This window comes from Oryctolagus cuniculus, chromosome 6 (genome assembly GCF_964237555.1).
Source record: "Oryctolagus cuniculus chromosome 6, mOryCun1.1, whole genome shotgun sequence".
Classification (NCBI taxonomy): Eukaryota; Metazoa; Chordata; class Mammalia; order Lagomorpha; family Leporidae; genus Oryctolagus; species Oryctolagus cuniculus.
Genome location: NC_091437.1, coordinates 143,936,099 through 143,954,635, shown reverse-complemented (window position 1 = coordinate 143,954,635; position 18,537 = coordinate 143,936,099). Strand labels below are relative to the sequence as shown.

The following is an 18,537-nucleotide window of genomic DNA, read 5'->3' as shown; positions in this document are numbered from 1 at the left end:
TTAAGCACCCTTGGCGTTGAACAGAAGAGAGCTGGGTTTAGGTCACTGCCGCTTCCAGAATCTAAGGAAATGCCAGGAGCTTCATCTTCCTCTCCCTGCCTGGCATTACCATTGTGTGGCCACTGTGAACAACCCCAAGAGTTCTTCTCTGCTTTCTTTATTTCCACTGCAAACACAGGAGAGGAGACTCCTGGGCATACCCTGTCATATGAGCACAGATACATAAAATACAATTGCTTTGCACTTGAAAATTCCCAACTAGGAGTGGGGAAAAGCTTGGGCAGGACCACCAGCCCCATTGTAAATAGCGGCAAGTATCCCTACTCCAGTGTGCAACTCTGGAATGTTGTCCTTTTAAAATATGAGAGGCTGTCAAAAAATTAATGAAATATGCAATTTTTTAAAAAGCATGGATTTCAAAATTTATGCATCAGAATTAACTTTTAATTCCATTTTCCACATGCTTTTTGAAGTCCTCTGGCAGCCTACAGGAACTGGTGTGGTAGTGGTTTTTCTGTGTGTGTCTCTCTTATTAGACTGGGAGCTCCCTAAGAACAAGGGTTATTGTTCTGGTATTCATCTGTATTTCCCTGGTGTTCAGCTGAGTGCGTGGGACAGCAACCAGCAAATTATGTTTATTCCCTTTGTTTATCCATTCATTCAACAAAATGATCACGTAAGGTTTCAGGACAGAGAGAGAAGGGCATTGTGGGACTCTCTGAAGTGTTCTTTCCAGGAAGTAACCGATCAACTGGCCCTGGAAGCAGTAGGAAGAGTAGCATTGGGGCAGGAAGATGAGGGAAGACATAAGCACTGTGTTGACAAAGGTGGGACCACCCAGAACAAATTTCATCAATTACTGTTCTGGAATGCATCTTGGAGAAAGCTTGCAGGAGAGATTAAAATGTGATCTAAATGGCCTAATATTAGACCAGGTCTATTTTCAAATGGGATCCCAATGAGCAATGCCACACTCAGGTGGCTGCACTGCAGAGCAGAGCAGAACAGGGAACAAGGGTACAGGTGATCTGTCTTCTTCCTTGCAAATAATGTAAAAAATAAAAATAAAAATAAAAAGCTACTCTAGGTCTGCTCTGTGATGCTGGCAATGCTTCCTTCTTCCTTAGGGGAGTGGCTGTGCTCGGTAACTAAAGCTCAGAGTCCCAGTTTCCATCCTGGCTGCAGTGGTTATTATTAATGGGACCCAACCTCTCTGTGCTCCAGTTTGCCTGTTTCAAAATGGAGCTGACAATCATATCAACTACAACAGTGTGAGGAACCTTAAACAAGATGATGTACATAAGCCCCATGGGAACAGTACTTGGCAGGAAAAGGTTCCACAAATGATAGCTATTATTATCCCTGTCTTCAGTGTACCTTGGTTTCCTCATCCAAATGGAGACAATAATACCTGTCCTAGCCAATTTCTCCCAAACCCTGACAGAATAAAATGCAATTAAATTTGCGAAAGCAATTTAGAAGTTAAGTGCGACATAGCAGCAAGGTAGTAGGGGGCTGTTAATTACCATACTCTTGGCTGGAAGGTGATCCCAAAGGTCTGAGCTGGAAGGAAAGGAGTGCTGTCTCCCTGAGTATGTGTGTGATTGGCTTCTCTGGATACAGTATGTCAAGGTGAAGGCGCTTAGCATTTGACTGCTCCAAGATTACATAAAAAAGGGAATAGTGAAATCTACTAAGCAAGGAATAAATAACGTTTAAACCCCGCAGCCTTGCAAGCAGTGTAATTTCAAACATTGTAGTCCTGGACATCTGGGCTCTATTACCTGAAATCCCATTAAACCTTCAGCTTCATAATTCTGTATAGAACCTGGTAAATTGCAAGATCCTGCTGATGGCCACCAGCCAGTTGCAGCAATTAATCACAGGAGTCCCCAACAGGTTTGTGACTTGTGCCAAGTGGATTCTTTAAGGGGAAACTGTGTACACAATAGCAATAGTGCAGTCCACACAGTTTCATGGCAACACACTTTGTAACTCTGCCCACACAGAGAAATTACCTGTTATCATTAAGACATCCAAGCCTCATAACTTTTTCCTCAATGGAAATTAGCACTCACCAGCCTAGGGAAGATCTCCAAACCTTGTTAACTATAATATAGACCGTAACCTGCTAGAGCTGGCAGCTACAGTTCAGACAAAACCAAGCCCTACCCTTTCCCTACCCCTTGGCACTTTCTCATTTATAGGAACTGAGTTTGAACTGAGCTTTTTGCTTTTCCTTTTAAACTTTTCTGGTATGTCTGGACTATTTGCACTTGCCCCTGTGTTCCAGGCCAATGGAACCTTGGAGCTTGTCTTCAGCCATAACCCAAGGTGAAAGGGCTCATGACAAAGGAACTATTCCTCATAAGATTTCTCACTCAATTTTGCCAACTCAAGAGGTTTATATAAACGAGATAATCTTCTGCACTTCAGAATGTTTATAAAGCCTCTCCTAATTACTATTTGGTATATACAGTGATTCTGGGAACATGATAGAAAACAGAGGGGAAGTCTTGGGCTCCTCCTACATAACACAGGAAGGGGGAGAGTGGGAACAAGAGTAAATTTACAATCTGGGCAAGAGGTTTGGAGCTTCCCCTTGCTGTTGAGGTTTCTTCTTTCTGGAAGCTTTTTACTAAATCACTGCCTCACATTTCTGCTCTATAAGGCAGTGCAGCCAAATATGGTAGCTGCTAGGCATATGTGACAGTTTAAATCTTAATGAATTAAATAAAAATTTAATGGAATTTCCACCATGCACTAGTCACATTTCAAGTCCTCAATAGCCATGTATGGCTAATGGCTGACTATTGGAACAGATGCAGAACATTTACATTATTGCAGAAAATTCTACTGGACAATGCTTCTATAGATTAAGGAAATCTATGGCCTTGATGCTCAAAGTAATGGTTCCTAGACCAGCAGCATTGGTAACACCAAGAGCTTGTTAGAACAATGTGATTAACACAATGTCAAAGTGACTCATATACATTAAAATTTGAGAAGCACTGTTTTAAGATACCCTCTGCTCTAAGATTCTATGTGGTGAATTCATCATTTGTGATCAGTATTATTTGTGTGTGTGTATGTGTGTGTGAGAGTATGTGCATATATAAACACATATACATATTACATAGTATTGTTTCAAAAAGAGACACTTGTAGCCCCTTAGGACTTGACATGCAAACAGAGAAACACTAAGTATAACTTGTATCCTCTTCTTAAAGTGAGTTTTTCTCTTTTTCTTGGAAAAACCACAGAATCTGGAGAATTTTTTTAACTGTACTTTTCCTAAAGCAGTAAATGCCAGAGAATGTTTTTCTAATAAAGAAACTACTGCACTGGTCAACAAAGAAGCCCGTGAGATTAAGAAGATTAGATGGAGCAACAAAGAGGAGTATACATTATTTTTTAAAGGAACAAGGGTAGGCATTTGATCAAGCAGTTAAGATACCAGGTAAATGGCCATCATTTGCTGCAGCAGTTAAGATGCCACGTGGGATGCCCACAACCCATATTGGAGTGCCTGAGTTCAAATCCCAGACCTACGTCCTATTCCAGTTCCCTGGTAATGCATACCCTGGGAAGCAGTGATGATGGCTTCAGTACTTGAGTGTCTGCCAACCATGTGGGAGACTCCCAAGCCCAAGATGTTGCAGACATTTGAATAGTGAACCAGCAGAAGGAAGATCTGTCTTACTCTATTTTCTTTTCCTTTCAAATTAAAAAAATGAAAACAAATAAATGTATTAACCTTTTTTAAATTGAGAACTGTTAAAAAAAAAAAAAACAGTTTAGACATTGAAATCCCATATTAAAGTGCTGGGTTTAACTACTGGCTCCAACTCCCGACTCCAGCTTCCCATCAATATAGACCCTGGAAGGCAATGGCTAGGCTTCAAGGAACTGGATTCCTGTCACCCACGTGGAAGACATGGATTGTCTTCCTGTCTCCCAGCTTTCACTCACCTGGCTGTGGCAGGCATTCAAGGAGTAAACCAGTAGATGGAAGCTGTCTCTCTGTCTCTTTGAAATTTCTAAACCAGCTCCCATTAGAAAATAATATTATGCTCCCCTCAACAAATTATTGAACAAACTGCTAACTTTGTTCATGTAACTTTCATATAACCATGTAACTTTGTTCCTGTAACTGCTAGCTCTGCTCATGTAATGTGTATTCATGCTCCTCTAACTGTGCTAACTCTACTCATATAACTTTCTCCACTCATTCATTTATTCATTTATTCATTCACTCACTCAATAAATGTTTCAAGGATACTTTTGAGATTCCAGACATTCCACCATGTACTACAAAAAGAAAAGAGTAAGACACACATTTTGCCATAAGGCACTTGAACTCCAATACAGTGGTGCTTAAAGAGAGGTCCTCAGACTAGCGATACCAGCGTCCCTTACAACATCTCTAGAAATTCAAATTCTCTGGCCCATTCCAGACCTGTGGAATCAGATTCTCCCCAAATTGGAGCCTGGAAAACTATTTTTACCAACCTCCCTAGGAGATTCCTAAGCACAGTAAAGTTTGAAAAAATGGATACATTATCAGATGATTCTAATGTGATATGATACAGATTCTAATACAGTACAATGACAGAGGCTTGAAACTCCTCAAACCCTGTAATACCCTAGGCAGTGTGGGTCATTTTAGAGAGCTTTCCATGAAACACATGTTGTTTGATTGATATATCAGTAAACCTGTAGAAAGTAAACAGCGCTATGATGATGGAACATGGCTGACTCTATGGGACTTTGAACAAGTTGGATAGCTTACTCAGGTCTCAAAGCCACTCTTGTTTGTTCAACTCTAAAAACTCAATTTGGGGATCACTGCACTATATTACATTCAGGATTCTCGGTGTTTTGTTATATGAAAAGAACAAAGCTACAAACCAAATTTTCCCACCACCTATATCCCTTTTCTGTCTGGTGAACAACTATTACTAAAGCACTGGGGAAAGATGCTGGTTTCATGAGAGATGCTTGACCCTCACAGTGTAGACTAACCGCTTTTCTTACCTGTAGTAGAAGAGCAAGTGAGCAAATACAGTGTCTTTGTTGTTTCCTGTCCTGGGGCTAAGACGAAAGAGGACAGTGTGCTATGCACACAGGTGCATCATTTCTCTCTTACTCTCTCAGGGGGTGAAGCAGCTTCACTGTCATCTGGAGCCTCTACAACTCTGCAGAGAGAGAGGTGGCCGCTGAAGCCAATAAGAACAGGCAGCAGCAAAGCCCATCTCACAGTATCAGGAGCCGTCACATTCTAACTGAAGAAATCAACACATTCCTATCCCTTCAGAACAAATAATTAGCTAAAACTGTTCCCATGAGATCTTAAGATCTCTTATTTCCTATTAACACTTTTGGAACCAACAGGCCTTTGACATTTCTTAGCCAGATCAAGGGCCATAGCCTGACCTAAAGGCCACAGTCTGTCGTAAGTCATTTATGTCAACATCTGAATTTCTTCAACTATGGAGGGAGGGTCATGATGCCTATCTACTTTGGTTGCTGAAAAAGCGACACAGGTTCATAGCGTGATGCTAAGCATTTGGTAGGTACTTGACTAGCAATAGTCCTTATCATTATGGTCAGTGTCATCTATAGAGTCTGTGTTACTTAGGGTTCTCTATAGAAACAGTACAAATAGGATATATTTATTATATATTTCAGAGACAGAAATTTATTATCAGGAATTGGCTCTTGTAATTATAGAGACCAAAAATTTCCAAAATCTGCAAGCTGGAAACTTAGGGGAGCTGTTAGCATAAATGCAGTCTAAGACCAAAGGCAGGAAAAAACCAATGAAGACCAATGTCCTGGCTCAAAGGCCAGCAGGGAATGAAGTATCCCTTACTCAGCCTGTTGCTACATTCAGGCCTTCAGTGGATTGAATGGGGCCCACCCACATTAGCAAAAGCGGTATGCTTAACAACTCAAATATTAATCTCATCCACCAACTCGTTCACAGACACACCCAGAATAATATTTAACCAAATATCTGGATACCTCATGGCTCAGTCAGGCTGACACAAAATTCAACCATCACAGACTCACTGTGGTTTCCAGAGTTAGGAGAAGTTACAGGCTAGCTTGTATGCGTCATCTATTTTATTTCCCGTAACCCAGTTCTCTGGCATCCTGATAACCATCTTGTCTGAGGTTCTGACCTCCATATTTATGCAGTCAGGCAGTAGAGCTGATTCCTTAATCATATTCAGTGAGCAACAACCCCCAAACCCATGGCGGGAGGAGCCAGCAGAAATGGGACAGGACCACCAAGAATCCATACGACTTCTCCCATCAAATGGGCTGGTAGCAGAGCTTAGTTTTATTACCGCATAAATCCTCCTTTGTCCTCCTTTTATCTCCTAACTTCTCCCATACATACTAATTAATTAATTGACCATACCTCCTAAATCATCCCATCTGAACTCCTATAATGGTATGCCTGCGCAGGTTCTAAAAGTCAGCGATTATTTCATACTACAGATTTTGATTGCACTGAATATAAGATGAGCAAATGATGAACAGAAGAGGAGGGCGAGATTTGAAATTAGTCTTGTTTCCTGTACATACAAGAGCCATACTTATGTTGGTTTTTATCTTGGCCTATTTTGGGAGTGATATATTTGGCTCAGTACCAGGAATAGAAGATAAACAAGGAACTCTATCTTCTAAACCAACCTCAGCACAATTGCCATTTTGGGCTGCATAGTTCTTTGTTATGAGTGCTGTCCTGTGCCTTCTAGGAGATTTAACAGAGTCCCTGACTCCACCTACCAGATGCTAATTGTACTTACCAAGTTGTGACAGCCAGCAACGTATACAGACATTGCTACTTGTCTCCTAGGAGGGGAAATCGCACCCAGATGAGAACCACAGCTCCAAACACAGGACAAATTTTGTATTGTTGAAATAGACATTTAGAAGGCCAGCATTGTGGCATAGCAGGTTAAGCAATGCTAGCATCCCAAATAGACACCTGTTTCTGTCCTGCCTGCTTCACTTCCTGACCCAGCTCCCTGCTAATGTACCTGAAAAAGCAGTGGAGGATGGCCCAGGTGCTTAGCCCCTGCCACCCATGTGGGAGACCTGGATGAAACTCCTAGCTCCTGGCTTCGGCCTGGCCCAGCCCTGGCCATTGTGGTCATTTGCAGAATGAACCAGCATATAGAATATCTCTCTCCATCTCTTCCTCTCTTTCTATAACTCTGCCTTTCAAATAAATAAATAAACCTTTTTAAAAATAAAATAGAAATGTAATCACTTTCCCTAGGTTCAAATTTCTTATTTATGACAATTTATGTGTAGGATTCATGTTAAATGTTTTTTACACAAACAATTGCTTGATTTCTCTCCTGCATCCTATTGGAGTTAAAGAATTTGTTTTCGTAGGGCTGGCATTGGGTGCAGTGGATTAAGCCACCACTTGTGACTCTGTCATCCCATATCTGGGTGCTGGTGCTAGTCCTGGCTCCTCTGCTTCTGATCCAGTTTTCTGCTAATGTTCCTGGGAAGGCAGCAGAAAATGGCCAATGTAGTTAGACCTCAGCCACCCATGTGGAAGACCAGGATGGAGTTCCTGGCTCCTGGCTATTTCAGCAGTTTGGAGAGTGAACTAGCAGATGGGAGATCTCTCTCTCTCTCTCTCTCTCTCTCAGCCTTTCAAATAATTAAATAATCTTTTTTTCTAAAAAAATTTTTTTCTTAACATATGTTTCTTCGTATTGAGTCAGGAAAGCCTTGTGGTGTGAAGAGATCTGGGTTCTAGTCCCAGCTCTATGCACCCCAGAAGTATGGCAATGACAAGCTAATGAAGCTGTCCTGGTTTTTCTCTAGTTGATAGGAGTAATGCAATGCAGAAGCAGCAATGAGGATTCAATGTGTGATTGCTCAATGCGTAGCTGCTCAATGAATGTTAGCTCTGCTTACTGGCTGTTATTTTATGCTATTGTGCATCTCGCTCACTTGGAATGTGCATTTCACACCTGATCTAAATTGTCCCGCATCCAAATGCAGCTCAGGTGCACCTCAGAGAGCTCAATCTCCAGACACTTTCCTGTGGAAGATACAGCCCCTTTTTTCTAAAGGGAACCTGCTATACAGCCTTTTCAAAGGGTGAAGTCTAATTTCTTGCCATGAGATGCAGTGCCACCTGGGTATAACATCTTCTCTTCTTCCCCAACCACACCAAGCTCTTCAGCCCTTGCTGCGGGAGTGAGGAAAGCTGGCGCTGAACACCGTGGTCTGGGATCTGCTCTCGAGCTCTGGGCCAGGCTGGCTGCTGCCTCCTGCTTGTCACTTCCTCCCTTTGAAGTGTTCAAACTCTCCTTGTCAACAAACTGTCTGTTCATGTGTGCACTAATCTGGGAGGATGTGGAAGCCAGTGTGTGTGTTGACAGTGGCCTTGACGGGCAGGAGGAGTGCTATCTGCCTCCAAGGGGTGCCATAGCTTGACCTCTGAGGCATTGTATTGCTTTTCCTGGCCCTGCTGCAGCCATATTGGCATATGCAAATTGGCATATTTCTATCTTATGTCTCAAAGGAATGTGGAGTATTTGTGATGGTAATAAAAGTAAAAGGGGAGGGTTGTGGGTGGGAGGGGCGTTATGGGGGGGAAGCCATTGTAATCCATAAACTGTACTTTGGAAATTTATATTCATTAAATAAAAGTTAAAAAAAAAAGAAAAAAGTAAAACAATAGCAGCAGTTACATAGTTACTTACTATTTACTAAACACCATGCAAAGTACTTTTCCTAGGAGCTCATTTTATTATCACAGCAACTCAAGTGACATGAGGATTATGCTTGCTGCTTTAAAGATGAATAAATTGAAGTTTGGAAAAATTTGTGTTTTTGACACCTATTATAACTGGTGTGTGGAGAGCACAGAATATGAACCAAGACCCATCAAAGCCTGTGCTCTTAACCATTGGACTCCAGTGCGTCCCACTCACCCCAGATTCTGAAACCATTGGGCTAAATATGGTCAATTCCAGAAAGGCTGTGCTAGTAATGTTGACCTACCAGGTAAAGAAGAGGAGCCCTTTGTATTTGTTAGCTGCAAAATCCATGCTTTGGCAGGATGTGCATGGTATCTTCCTTGATTAGCTGTTAGATGTAGAGAAGGAAACGAAGGCAATGCCTGCCTTCTTTACACAGATCTGAGCTATGGGGTGGACTCATACAAAATTAGTTACTAAAGTAAACCAAAAAAAAAAAAAAGACTTTAAGCACCTTCTGTATACCTGACATTGGATTAGGAAGATGCATCATTAAGATACAGTACTGGCCTCAAACAATCAGGGAAGAATGATAGATAAAATAAAGTGTTATTTTGGTGTGGGGTAAAATTTAGAAGTCAGAGTGGGTGTTGGGGTACATTCAACTGCTGTGAAGGCTCTCACACCACTGCTTCCAATCCAGTTTCTTGATGATGCAACCATTGGAGGTGGTAGACGATGACTCAGTTATTTAGGTCCCTTCTACCCACTTGAGAGACCAGGAGGGAGTAACTGGCTCCTGGCTCCTGCCTGGCCCAGTCCTGGCTGTTGTGGGCATTTGGTGAGTGAAACAACTCTCCTCTGTGTTTGTGGAGGGGGGAGAAGGGAACGTGTTGCACTGCCTTTAAAATAAATAAACTTAAAAAAAATTCAAGAAGCCAAATTTGCACACAGCAAAGGCAATATACAAAGAAGGCATCCTGGGCAGAAGGGGAGATTGAACAAAGGCCATGAACAACCCCGTGCGTATGAGGAGCTGAAAGGAGCCTGAGATGGCTGTAGCACAGGAGATGGAGCCCAAAAGTACACTGTGTAGATGCTCACACAATCCCCCTTTTGCAGAGACTTAGCTGTCTAAGGCAACCTGAGAGTCTGCATTTTAACCTCCTGTAGCTTTTAAATACCCAAAGACACAGTTCCCATGGTGGGTAAGAAAAGTCCCTAGCAAAGTGATATTAGTAGAGCCTATCTCATGCATGTAAGACAGGAGAATTAAGGTTCAAGTTTTAGTTTGGTCATGGCCCTTGCTCATAAAGCACAACTCAACATGCTGACCCATTCAAAAAAAAAATGCAATGCTAACTGCAGAAGGAAAGATGTACTAGACATCATGGGAAGACAGCACAGGGGACATTTTGCCCCAACACACACTTGGCAACCACCACCCCAGACCTCCTATGTCATTCCCTAAGCCCCCACGTTATCTCTCTTTGGCCTCTACTTCTGTTTATATTCATGTCAAATAGGATTATCTCTCTGCTCTTTCTATTATAAATTATTCAGCCTCCAATTCTCTCTTCTGCCCAGCAGGGCCCTTCATTGTGCTGACTGGACTTATGGATAGGCATAGAATTCTACTTAGAAAGGGATGAAAACAATTCTAAATACTTAGACTTTAAATATTTGTCTCTGTCACTGCTCTATGTGATTAGGGTGGGTACACCTAACTCTGAACACAGCTTTGATTCTCAATAGCTCTGTGACCTTGCACTAACAATGCTTCTGGGCCTCCATTTCTTTATCCATGAAATGGGGATAAGTCTACCTATACTTAGAAGAGTATTTAGATTGGTTACAAGTGAAAGTATAATAGGATCAGCTTACCTCTGGTTATAAGTATTGTTAGACACTAAAGTTATTATATCTTTCAGCTATGAGAGGTTCATGGAGAAAATATGATTGGGTGACCTCATTATCAACTCTTGACAGGATTCAAAGTATAGTGTTCATTAGGACTCACTGCTTATTTTCATTATTCCCTTTTGAACATATACTTTGTGGCTTAATAACTCTTTTCCAAGGTTATACATTTTCTGGGTCTTATTTTAGCAAGTCACAAAGACAGTATGCTATGTCAGTGTCCTAGTGCCCACTTGGTTTGTCTAGTTTGTCTCCTGGTTGAACTACACAGGAGATTTTTGCTCACATTGGTTCTATCCCCATTTCGGTAATGCTGGAATGGTTCCTAGTATCCATTTTCCAGGTACTATTACTGAATGAAAATAGCCATTATACTTTATTTAATCTGTGCTCATGGTTCAAGTCTATACCTCTCTGAGACTAATTTTTTTAGTTGTTTTGCAAAAAATACGATGACAGTAATAAAAATCCCTGTGGCTTCAACATTTTCACCTACAGTTCTTTGCTGTTCCTGTGTATAAATTTTATAATTTGGTCTATCACAGCTGTTTACCACGTTGTTATGCTATAATCCTAATTAATATTACTTTAATGACCACATAATCACATATCCATGTAATGTACCATAATTTACTTAACCTAAATTTTCAACAATAGGGGCCTGGTGGCTTCTAGCTTTTCCTTGGTTATAAATAACCTCCACATGCATATTTGTACATAAAGCTTCTTTTCTTTTCTTGAGATTACTTCCTTAGAGTTATACTCCTAGAAATGGTATCACCATGTCAGGGAATATGCATTTATATTAGTCTTTAAATAAATGGATGTTATTTTTCCAGTTTGCAATGTCATCAACAATGTATGAGAGTTCTACTTTCATTACAACCTTATCAATACAACCTATCAGAATTGTATATTACCATTTGATGTTAATACATTTATAGAGTACCTTCTGTTTTTGCATTTTTCTCAAAAATAGCAGGTTTTAATCACACAGTTGCTTACAACTTGTGCACTCTCTTCATGTTTTGGAAAGCAAGTTTTATTTGTAAACCCAGGACATGTTTTTTTCTTTTATATCAAGAACTCTTGCTATCCTTCTCTTCTATCGCCTCATAGTTTTGTGTATGAAACAAAGCTAATACAATATTTTTCTGAACAAAATATTCAATTATACTCATAATAATTAATTATTGAGTTTCCATTTATAAAAAACTGTAGGGAGTAAAATTTGAAAATGAAAATTCAAATAATCAGGAAAATATATCTGCACCAGTATTCCCAAGGCCATTAGCAGGGTTGTATTTTGAGTAGTTCAATCTCTGGTCAGATTTTATTGACTTCCTTTCCATCTAGTCGCTAACCTGCTCAGCCAATATGACTTTGCAGCTAACAAACTCAGAACTCTCTAACTGTCCTGCTTCAAATATTTCCTTCTTGATTTTATCCCAAGAAAGCTTCCTGATAAACCCCACGCTCCCATCCCCAAATGCCTCATACCATTCCCAGTGTGATCTTGTTCCAGATCAAGTAGATGTACCAAGCCCCATATTATATGAAATGATTTCCCAAACTGCGCCCATCATAAGGCCAGATGCCAGTCCCCCAAGATCTGGTTTTGCCCTCCCTTGCAGGCAGCTTCACCTGTCTCTGAGATGGGTGTCTTCTATGCTCTGCTCTTCTACCCATGAATATAAGCACCTTAATCCATCCTGGAGGTGAGTAACCATTATCCAGGCTAGAGCTTTCTCTTTGACCTAAGGCTGTTAGGATTTGTTTGAATAAGATAATTGCTACACGTAAGTATCTGTGAACACAAAGGAAAGAACTTACCATGTTTTCCCCTTTGTCTTCTTGCAGCCTCAGCCGAGGGTTCTCCATAAACACGGTTAGCCTTCCAAGCTGCTGTCCTGCCAGTTGATATGAACACGGCCTCTTCCTCCCTGAAAGACTAACTCATGGCACTGCCAGAAGATATCCTTGGAGCACTGACAGATTAACCGGATTAACTGAAAAAACACCCATTCAGTCAAGATTATGGGCTTTGGAAAAAACCTGAGTTTGCTGTAGATTTTAAAATGAGGTGCATAATATACAGTGCCAACTCATTCCAAGTGGTCATTGGCAGACCATTAGCTGGGAAATTGCTTCCAGTTTTCATCACTGTGCATAACTCAAGTTCCCTTTGGGGAGCTGCCTGTCCCTTCACTAGAGGTCCTGTTTTAGCATGGCAACTACTGGATTATTTTATTATGTGTGCAGATGGCATGATGTTTTAGAAAAAATTACAGCAGTTCTGCAATCTCAGTGGAAGTGTTTGCAATTTTATGCCCTGGTAGGAATGTAAACATGTCTCCATGATGTTAGTTATAATGTCCAAAGGTCTTCTGTCCAATTCTTAAGCACTTTATAGGAGAATACTATACCAAGATGAATCAGCACGTTCAGTACATGTGAGAAAGCAAGTATTTTCTTCTTTCTTTTATAAATTGTATCTTATTTCTGGCTCAGACTGTCCAAGGCAAGCTCTACTGCTAGCATATCCCAAGTCATTTGTGGAAGATTGGTGTAAATATGGCCATAATACTGTTAGACTTAACCTCTTGACACTTTACCGAATAAATGGATTACTTGTAGCACCAGAAGGAAATAGAGGAGAGCCTGGTGACTGTAATCCCTTAGCTCTTGTTTCCTTGGACCTAGGCACAACTTGCCACTTGCACATTCATTTCCTCCAGTCCAGGAGGCTTCTGTGTGGCCAGTGGACATTTTTCCTCCTTCTGTGAAGAAGACTTCATCCAGAGAGAAAAAGGGAGCAGCTGTCTATTCAACAAACCACGCTGGATTGATGGTTCAGGCTATAGAATGCAGTTTTCCTGTGTAGTATCACTTTAACACCTTGGAAAAATTTCTAGGTCAAGTTTAAATCACAATTCTCTGAACAGAAAAAACATCAAATGATTCCACTTGTGTGCCTAGAGAAGAAAAGGGGTTCAGTATCACACTAAGTTCATTCCTCAGTATGGAACCTACTAGTCCCTTTTAATCCTTTCTGGGTCTATTCCCATGGCTAATTATTTTTTTACTATGTCTTAGAACAAAGCACAGTTCTGGGAAACCTGTCAAATCAGTTATTATTGCTCATCTAGGAGCATGAGAGAAATGTTCATCTTGACTGGCCCTACAAAAGGCTTTACTTTTGTTTTGTTTTTGTTTTTAACATAAATTTGGCTGAATGAAAAATTCAGCAAAGTGTGTACTGTGTGTGGAACAGGCAGACATCAGAGGCTTTCCTTTAAAAATCTATGGATCACCTTCTGGAACCCTTCCAACACAAGCAAACTTGACATTTGAGGGTATCTCCAATCCATGTTCGTTGCCTGCCTCCTCTCAAGGTCTCAGGAAACACACAGCCTTTGGAAACCGCCCCCGCCTGAGACTTGGAAAGCTGACAGGGAAGGAGAGAGAGATCCACACGCGATGGGAGTGAGTCACCAGCAGGGTGATTCATCACGGGCCCGTCAGGCTGCGAAACTGGAGAAGGGGGCTTCCAAGAAGGAAGTGGGAAAGTCACCACCAAGATCCGGCCTTTGAAGAGGTCAACACCATGATCGTCACACCCTCAGCAGACCAAAATTGTCTCCAAATCCAGAGCTAAGAAGCCAAACCCTGCTTGCTTGCTAATGCCCAGCACTGTAACATCCCCTTCTCCACTACCCATCTCAGGAAGTCCAGTTTCAGCAACAGAACTACTCCTCCTCCCATTCCTTCCTTTACCCAGCAGCCATGTGTTGAGGATCAACCACAAGCCAAGCACTGTACTGGGGTAACAGCAGTGTACAAGACAGATACCCCCTGCCATTACAAAACTGCTTTTAACCCTTTGTTAAAAGGTTGACACCCACACTTATGCAGGAAAGACATTCCTTCTCTCAAACACTATCACTACCTGTGTCTTCCACAATGAAAGCTGAATCCAGACAGCGTTCACTTTCTGCCAGAGTGACCCAGGGAAATAAGCACAGCGGGCAGGAGGCAGATTTCGTGCCTGAAGGTGTAGCAGTGGAGGAAAAGGCATCACACCCCATCGGTGCACACATAGACATCCTACCCTTCCAGGGCCCACAGTGCTTCCCTAAGCAGCTCTCAGTTGCTTCCCTTGATGTCCACTGCTGGCCACATAGATTCTCATCCCTTATAGAGGCACAATTATTCATCACTATGATGGATTCGCTAAAGCTCCAGTTCCATAACTGGTCCTGGGGACACCAAATTGAGCCTGATGAACCCTAAAGAATCACTGCCAGAGACTGAGCTAATGTAGCTGGGAATTAACTGGGTTAGCCCAGGGCATGCTGAGACGACTGCTAACACCCTTGGAAAACAAGACATGCTTTAGGGTGCAGATGTCCGTTAACTGATGTTAGTGCATTGTTACTTACTTTGACTTTTTGCAAAATATCCTAAATAGTTAAAATGAGTAATTTCCTAGATTTTTTTTTGTAGTCGAAGGAGAATTTTTGAAAGATGATGAGTGAAAATGGAAACAGGAAAAGATAAAATAAAGACTATTAAAGAGCCCAGTAGAAGACAGTCTGTAAAAATGCCTTAATGCCGGAACAAAGCACATATTTGCATATGAACTACTACTGTTTTCCAAACTCAACCTCTGGAATCATTTGGAGGATAGTTTTGGAAACATAATGGCATACAATCTGAGCAGTGAAGAGCAAAACCAGCAAAAAAAAAAAAAAAAAAATGGAGAAATGACTTTCTTCTCAGGCTTTGACCTCTTGGCTACAAGATGATGGTCTGTGATTACCAACGGTCCCTTCCCGTGGGACCTTCTTCCTAAGATGGGTGTGGAAATTTTACCTCCCAGAAATGCAGGAGTGGCTCTGGTGAGTTTTGTTTCATGGGAAGTGAGTTTGAGGGTGGCAAGGAATAAATATTTTGATGTGTAAGGGCTGTATACTGTTGATGCTCAACTTTTCCTTTTGCTTAAACCTATGCTACACCCTTTGTTAAAAGGCTGACACCCACATTTGTGCAGGAAAGGCACTCTTGGGAATGAACAAAATGAATAATTATCAGTCTCTCTAAGGATGCCAAGGGGATTAACTTGTTCAAGCTCCAGAACTGGATTTAAACATGCAGAGCACTGGCAGCTCTGCTAGGGGAAAAAGCGAATGAATCACTTCAGTAGGGTAAGACATACCTAGGGGGATAGAGATCTTATCAACGTCCTGTATGGGTAGTGGTGAATCCCTGCTCCAGCTCTGTGAGCTGTGCACCCGCAGACTTGACTTCTACCTCCAGAATACGGGTCAACACGCCACGTTTCTCTCCAGAGTCGCATCTCAGTCACCCAGACAGAAGCACACAGTCCTTAGCGCTAAGGAAGTTCTGCCATTTTCAACATTCAGGGCGGAAAGGAAGCAGCCCCACCTTACATGAGAATACAAACTAAGAGTAAAAACTTCCATGGATTTCCCTCCTTGCTATTCGCAAACCGCTTCCCTCATCTGCAAATGTTAGATAATTAATTTGGGAAGACAACAATGAAAGTCTCAAGAAAGTAAAGTTTTCAAGATGCCCAGAGCACTTTAGTTTTACCAAAACCTCCTCTTCCCAGTGCATTAGCAGCCTCTTTCCTGTGATGTTTTCCTCTGCAGTCTTTAGAGTAATTTTGTTTCTTGACCACTAGACTTAAAGCTACTGTAGACTCTCCTTAAAATCTAATCTTTGAAAGTGACATAAAATCCTTTATTTCTTAAAGGCTGGTTTTCTTCACCTCTCCCACAGTCCCTTCCACCCCTCCGTTTTTGCTTTGTTTTGTGATTTTTTTTTTCTTTTCATCGTCCTTTCGTTTAACAGAGTGGTGTGTGTAGATTTTAAGTATTCTAGAAAGAACTCAAATAGAGCAGCCTAGTCATTATCTGTTCTCCCCAGTCCCTACTAATAATTCCTTCTTAGGCATGCTCTTGGTGACAGCTTGCTGCCCAGACAGCAATGGGAGATGGGTCTCTTCTCTGGGTGGTGACTTGTCAGTGCCGCTAATCAAACGGAAGCATGGGGAGCCCGGGTAATCGGGGACACTACTTCAAAGATGAGCAGGTCCTGCCCCTCCAGCTCCTCAGATCTGCCTGTAACCCTGGGACCAGGAACTGTCTTGTGAATTCTGGTTATCAGTGCACAGGATGCCAACACCACCGCACAGCTTCAAGGTAAAAGAGGCCTTCATGTCCTTATTTTGTTCTGGGGACTGGCACTTTTTGGGAGACAGGGAGCATCTTGGAAGCTGCAGGAAGCTTGAGGAAAAGCTGGCCAAACACATAGGGAAGGTTGTGCCATGCCTCAATCAAAAGAAAAACTAATAAATCGTTCTTATTTGGGAAGGTGGCAAACAGGAGGATATCTGTGTTGGCTGCCTTCTGGCCCTCACTTTGACTCAACAGGGAAGGTAGTTGGCTGGGAAGGCACGCAGCCTGGGGAGTGAGGGACAAGCACTGTTCCCCAAGTAGTAATATTTTAGGGTGAACTGTACAAGTGATAGATGTAAAGGGGCATCGTTATTGGGCATTAGGTAGGTTTTTGACCTCCTGCCCGACAACAAAATGCCTTCCATGAAAGAGCAGAAAATGAGTGTACAAGGATCTGTAAAACTGTGGTTCCATTAGCCTGTGAGGCTGTTTAAAAATCTTGAAGCATCTCACGCATTCTAACTCGAGCCTCCCCTCCCCAATAATACCAAACATTAGAAGGCACTAAGACCAGTAAAAAGTCACTGTGCAACTAGCGCTGAATTAGTTATCTGACATCGTATGAAACGAATCCAAACAGCTTGTGGAAAAAGTCAGATGAAAAGATAATTTACTTTTTTGCAAAATTTTGAAATCCAGCTATAGATTTTTTTGATAATACAGATTTTCCCTGAACTTTCGGAAGACCACCTTAAATTTAATGTTGTATATACTTAGACATTAGTTCTGATTCTACATAATTCTTTTCATGTTTGGGAGCCAGTGGCTTGGGAGTTTTATGTGGTTACTTGTTTCTTTTATTGATGTTATATTCCAAGCCAATGTATTCCTAGGAGCTTACAGAGGTTCTGAAACCAAGGCCTTTTTGCCTAATGTGCAGAGAATTAGAAACAGTCCTGCTGACATGAACTACAAAGAGGCTATTAAATTAATCCAATGTTGGATGTAGTAATACCTAAAACAATTAAAACACTGAAGACTCTCCTGGTTGCATCCCGCATTGTTAATAGCCTTTTAAAAAATGCAGTCATTTGAATCAAAGGAAAAATTCTGTGGTTTTGCTGCATCGAGACGCACAGCTACCAAACATGGAATTCCAGGCTAGGTTGATGTGCAAGAGTGCACAGATCTGTTTTGTGTGATCGTTTTTAATTACAAATATCCCACCCCCCTCAAATTCTGTAAAAATGTATTATTCATATACTCTCTGCTAAAACAAAGCCTAAAACAGGAGACTCTTACTTGGTCATGATTTTGCTTGGAGTAGGGCCAATGTTCTTGAAGATAACCTTGGAGAAAATCTTATTCACCATTAAATGTGCGGAGCATGAAGGAACTTCTCTTGTCCCATCCACAAATTGGTGACGGTCTTCTCTCATCTCCTTGGGAGGTAGCCCAACCTGTAAGAAAGAGCAGATGCCATGAAAACACCTATCTAAGCACTGCATAAACTCCTTCATTAAAGCATAATTCCAAAAAAGGTGATTTGGAATTTAAGCACCACCTCGTCCTTGATTCTGTGACCCCTAAATCAATGTTAATTATATTTCCTGCATTCTATTTCTAACCACAATTAACTAGCTTTAGTCTGTTTGCCTTGGGAGCTGTCT

General features: G+C 41.5%; 1 protein-coding gene across 2 annotated transcripts in view; it reads left to right on the top strand.

Moving 5' to 3' along the window:
- The window catches only part of SAMD12 (sterile alpha motif domain containing 12), a 485,506-nt gene extending 470,081 nt beyond the window's left edge, over nucleotides 1–15,425 (top strand). For both annotated transcript variants that reach the window (XM_051844780.2, XM_008255846.4), the window contains exon 5: nucleotides 12,525–15,425. In XM_051844780.2, the coding sequence (XP_051700740.1) occupies nucleotides 12,525–12,547 (23 nt within the window). In that variant the 3' untranslated portion in view covers nucleotides 12,548–15,425. The remainder of the gene's footprint in view (nucleotides 1–12,524) is intronic.
- The last annotated feature ends 3,112 nt before the right edge of the window (nucleotides 15,426–18,537 follow it).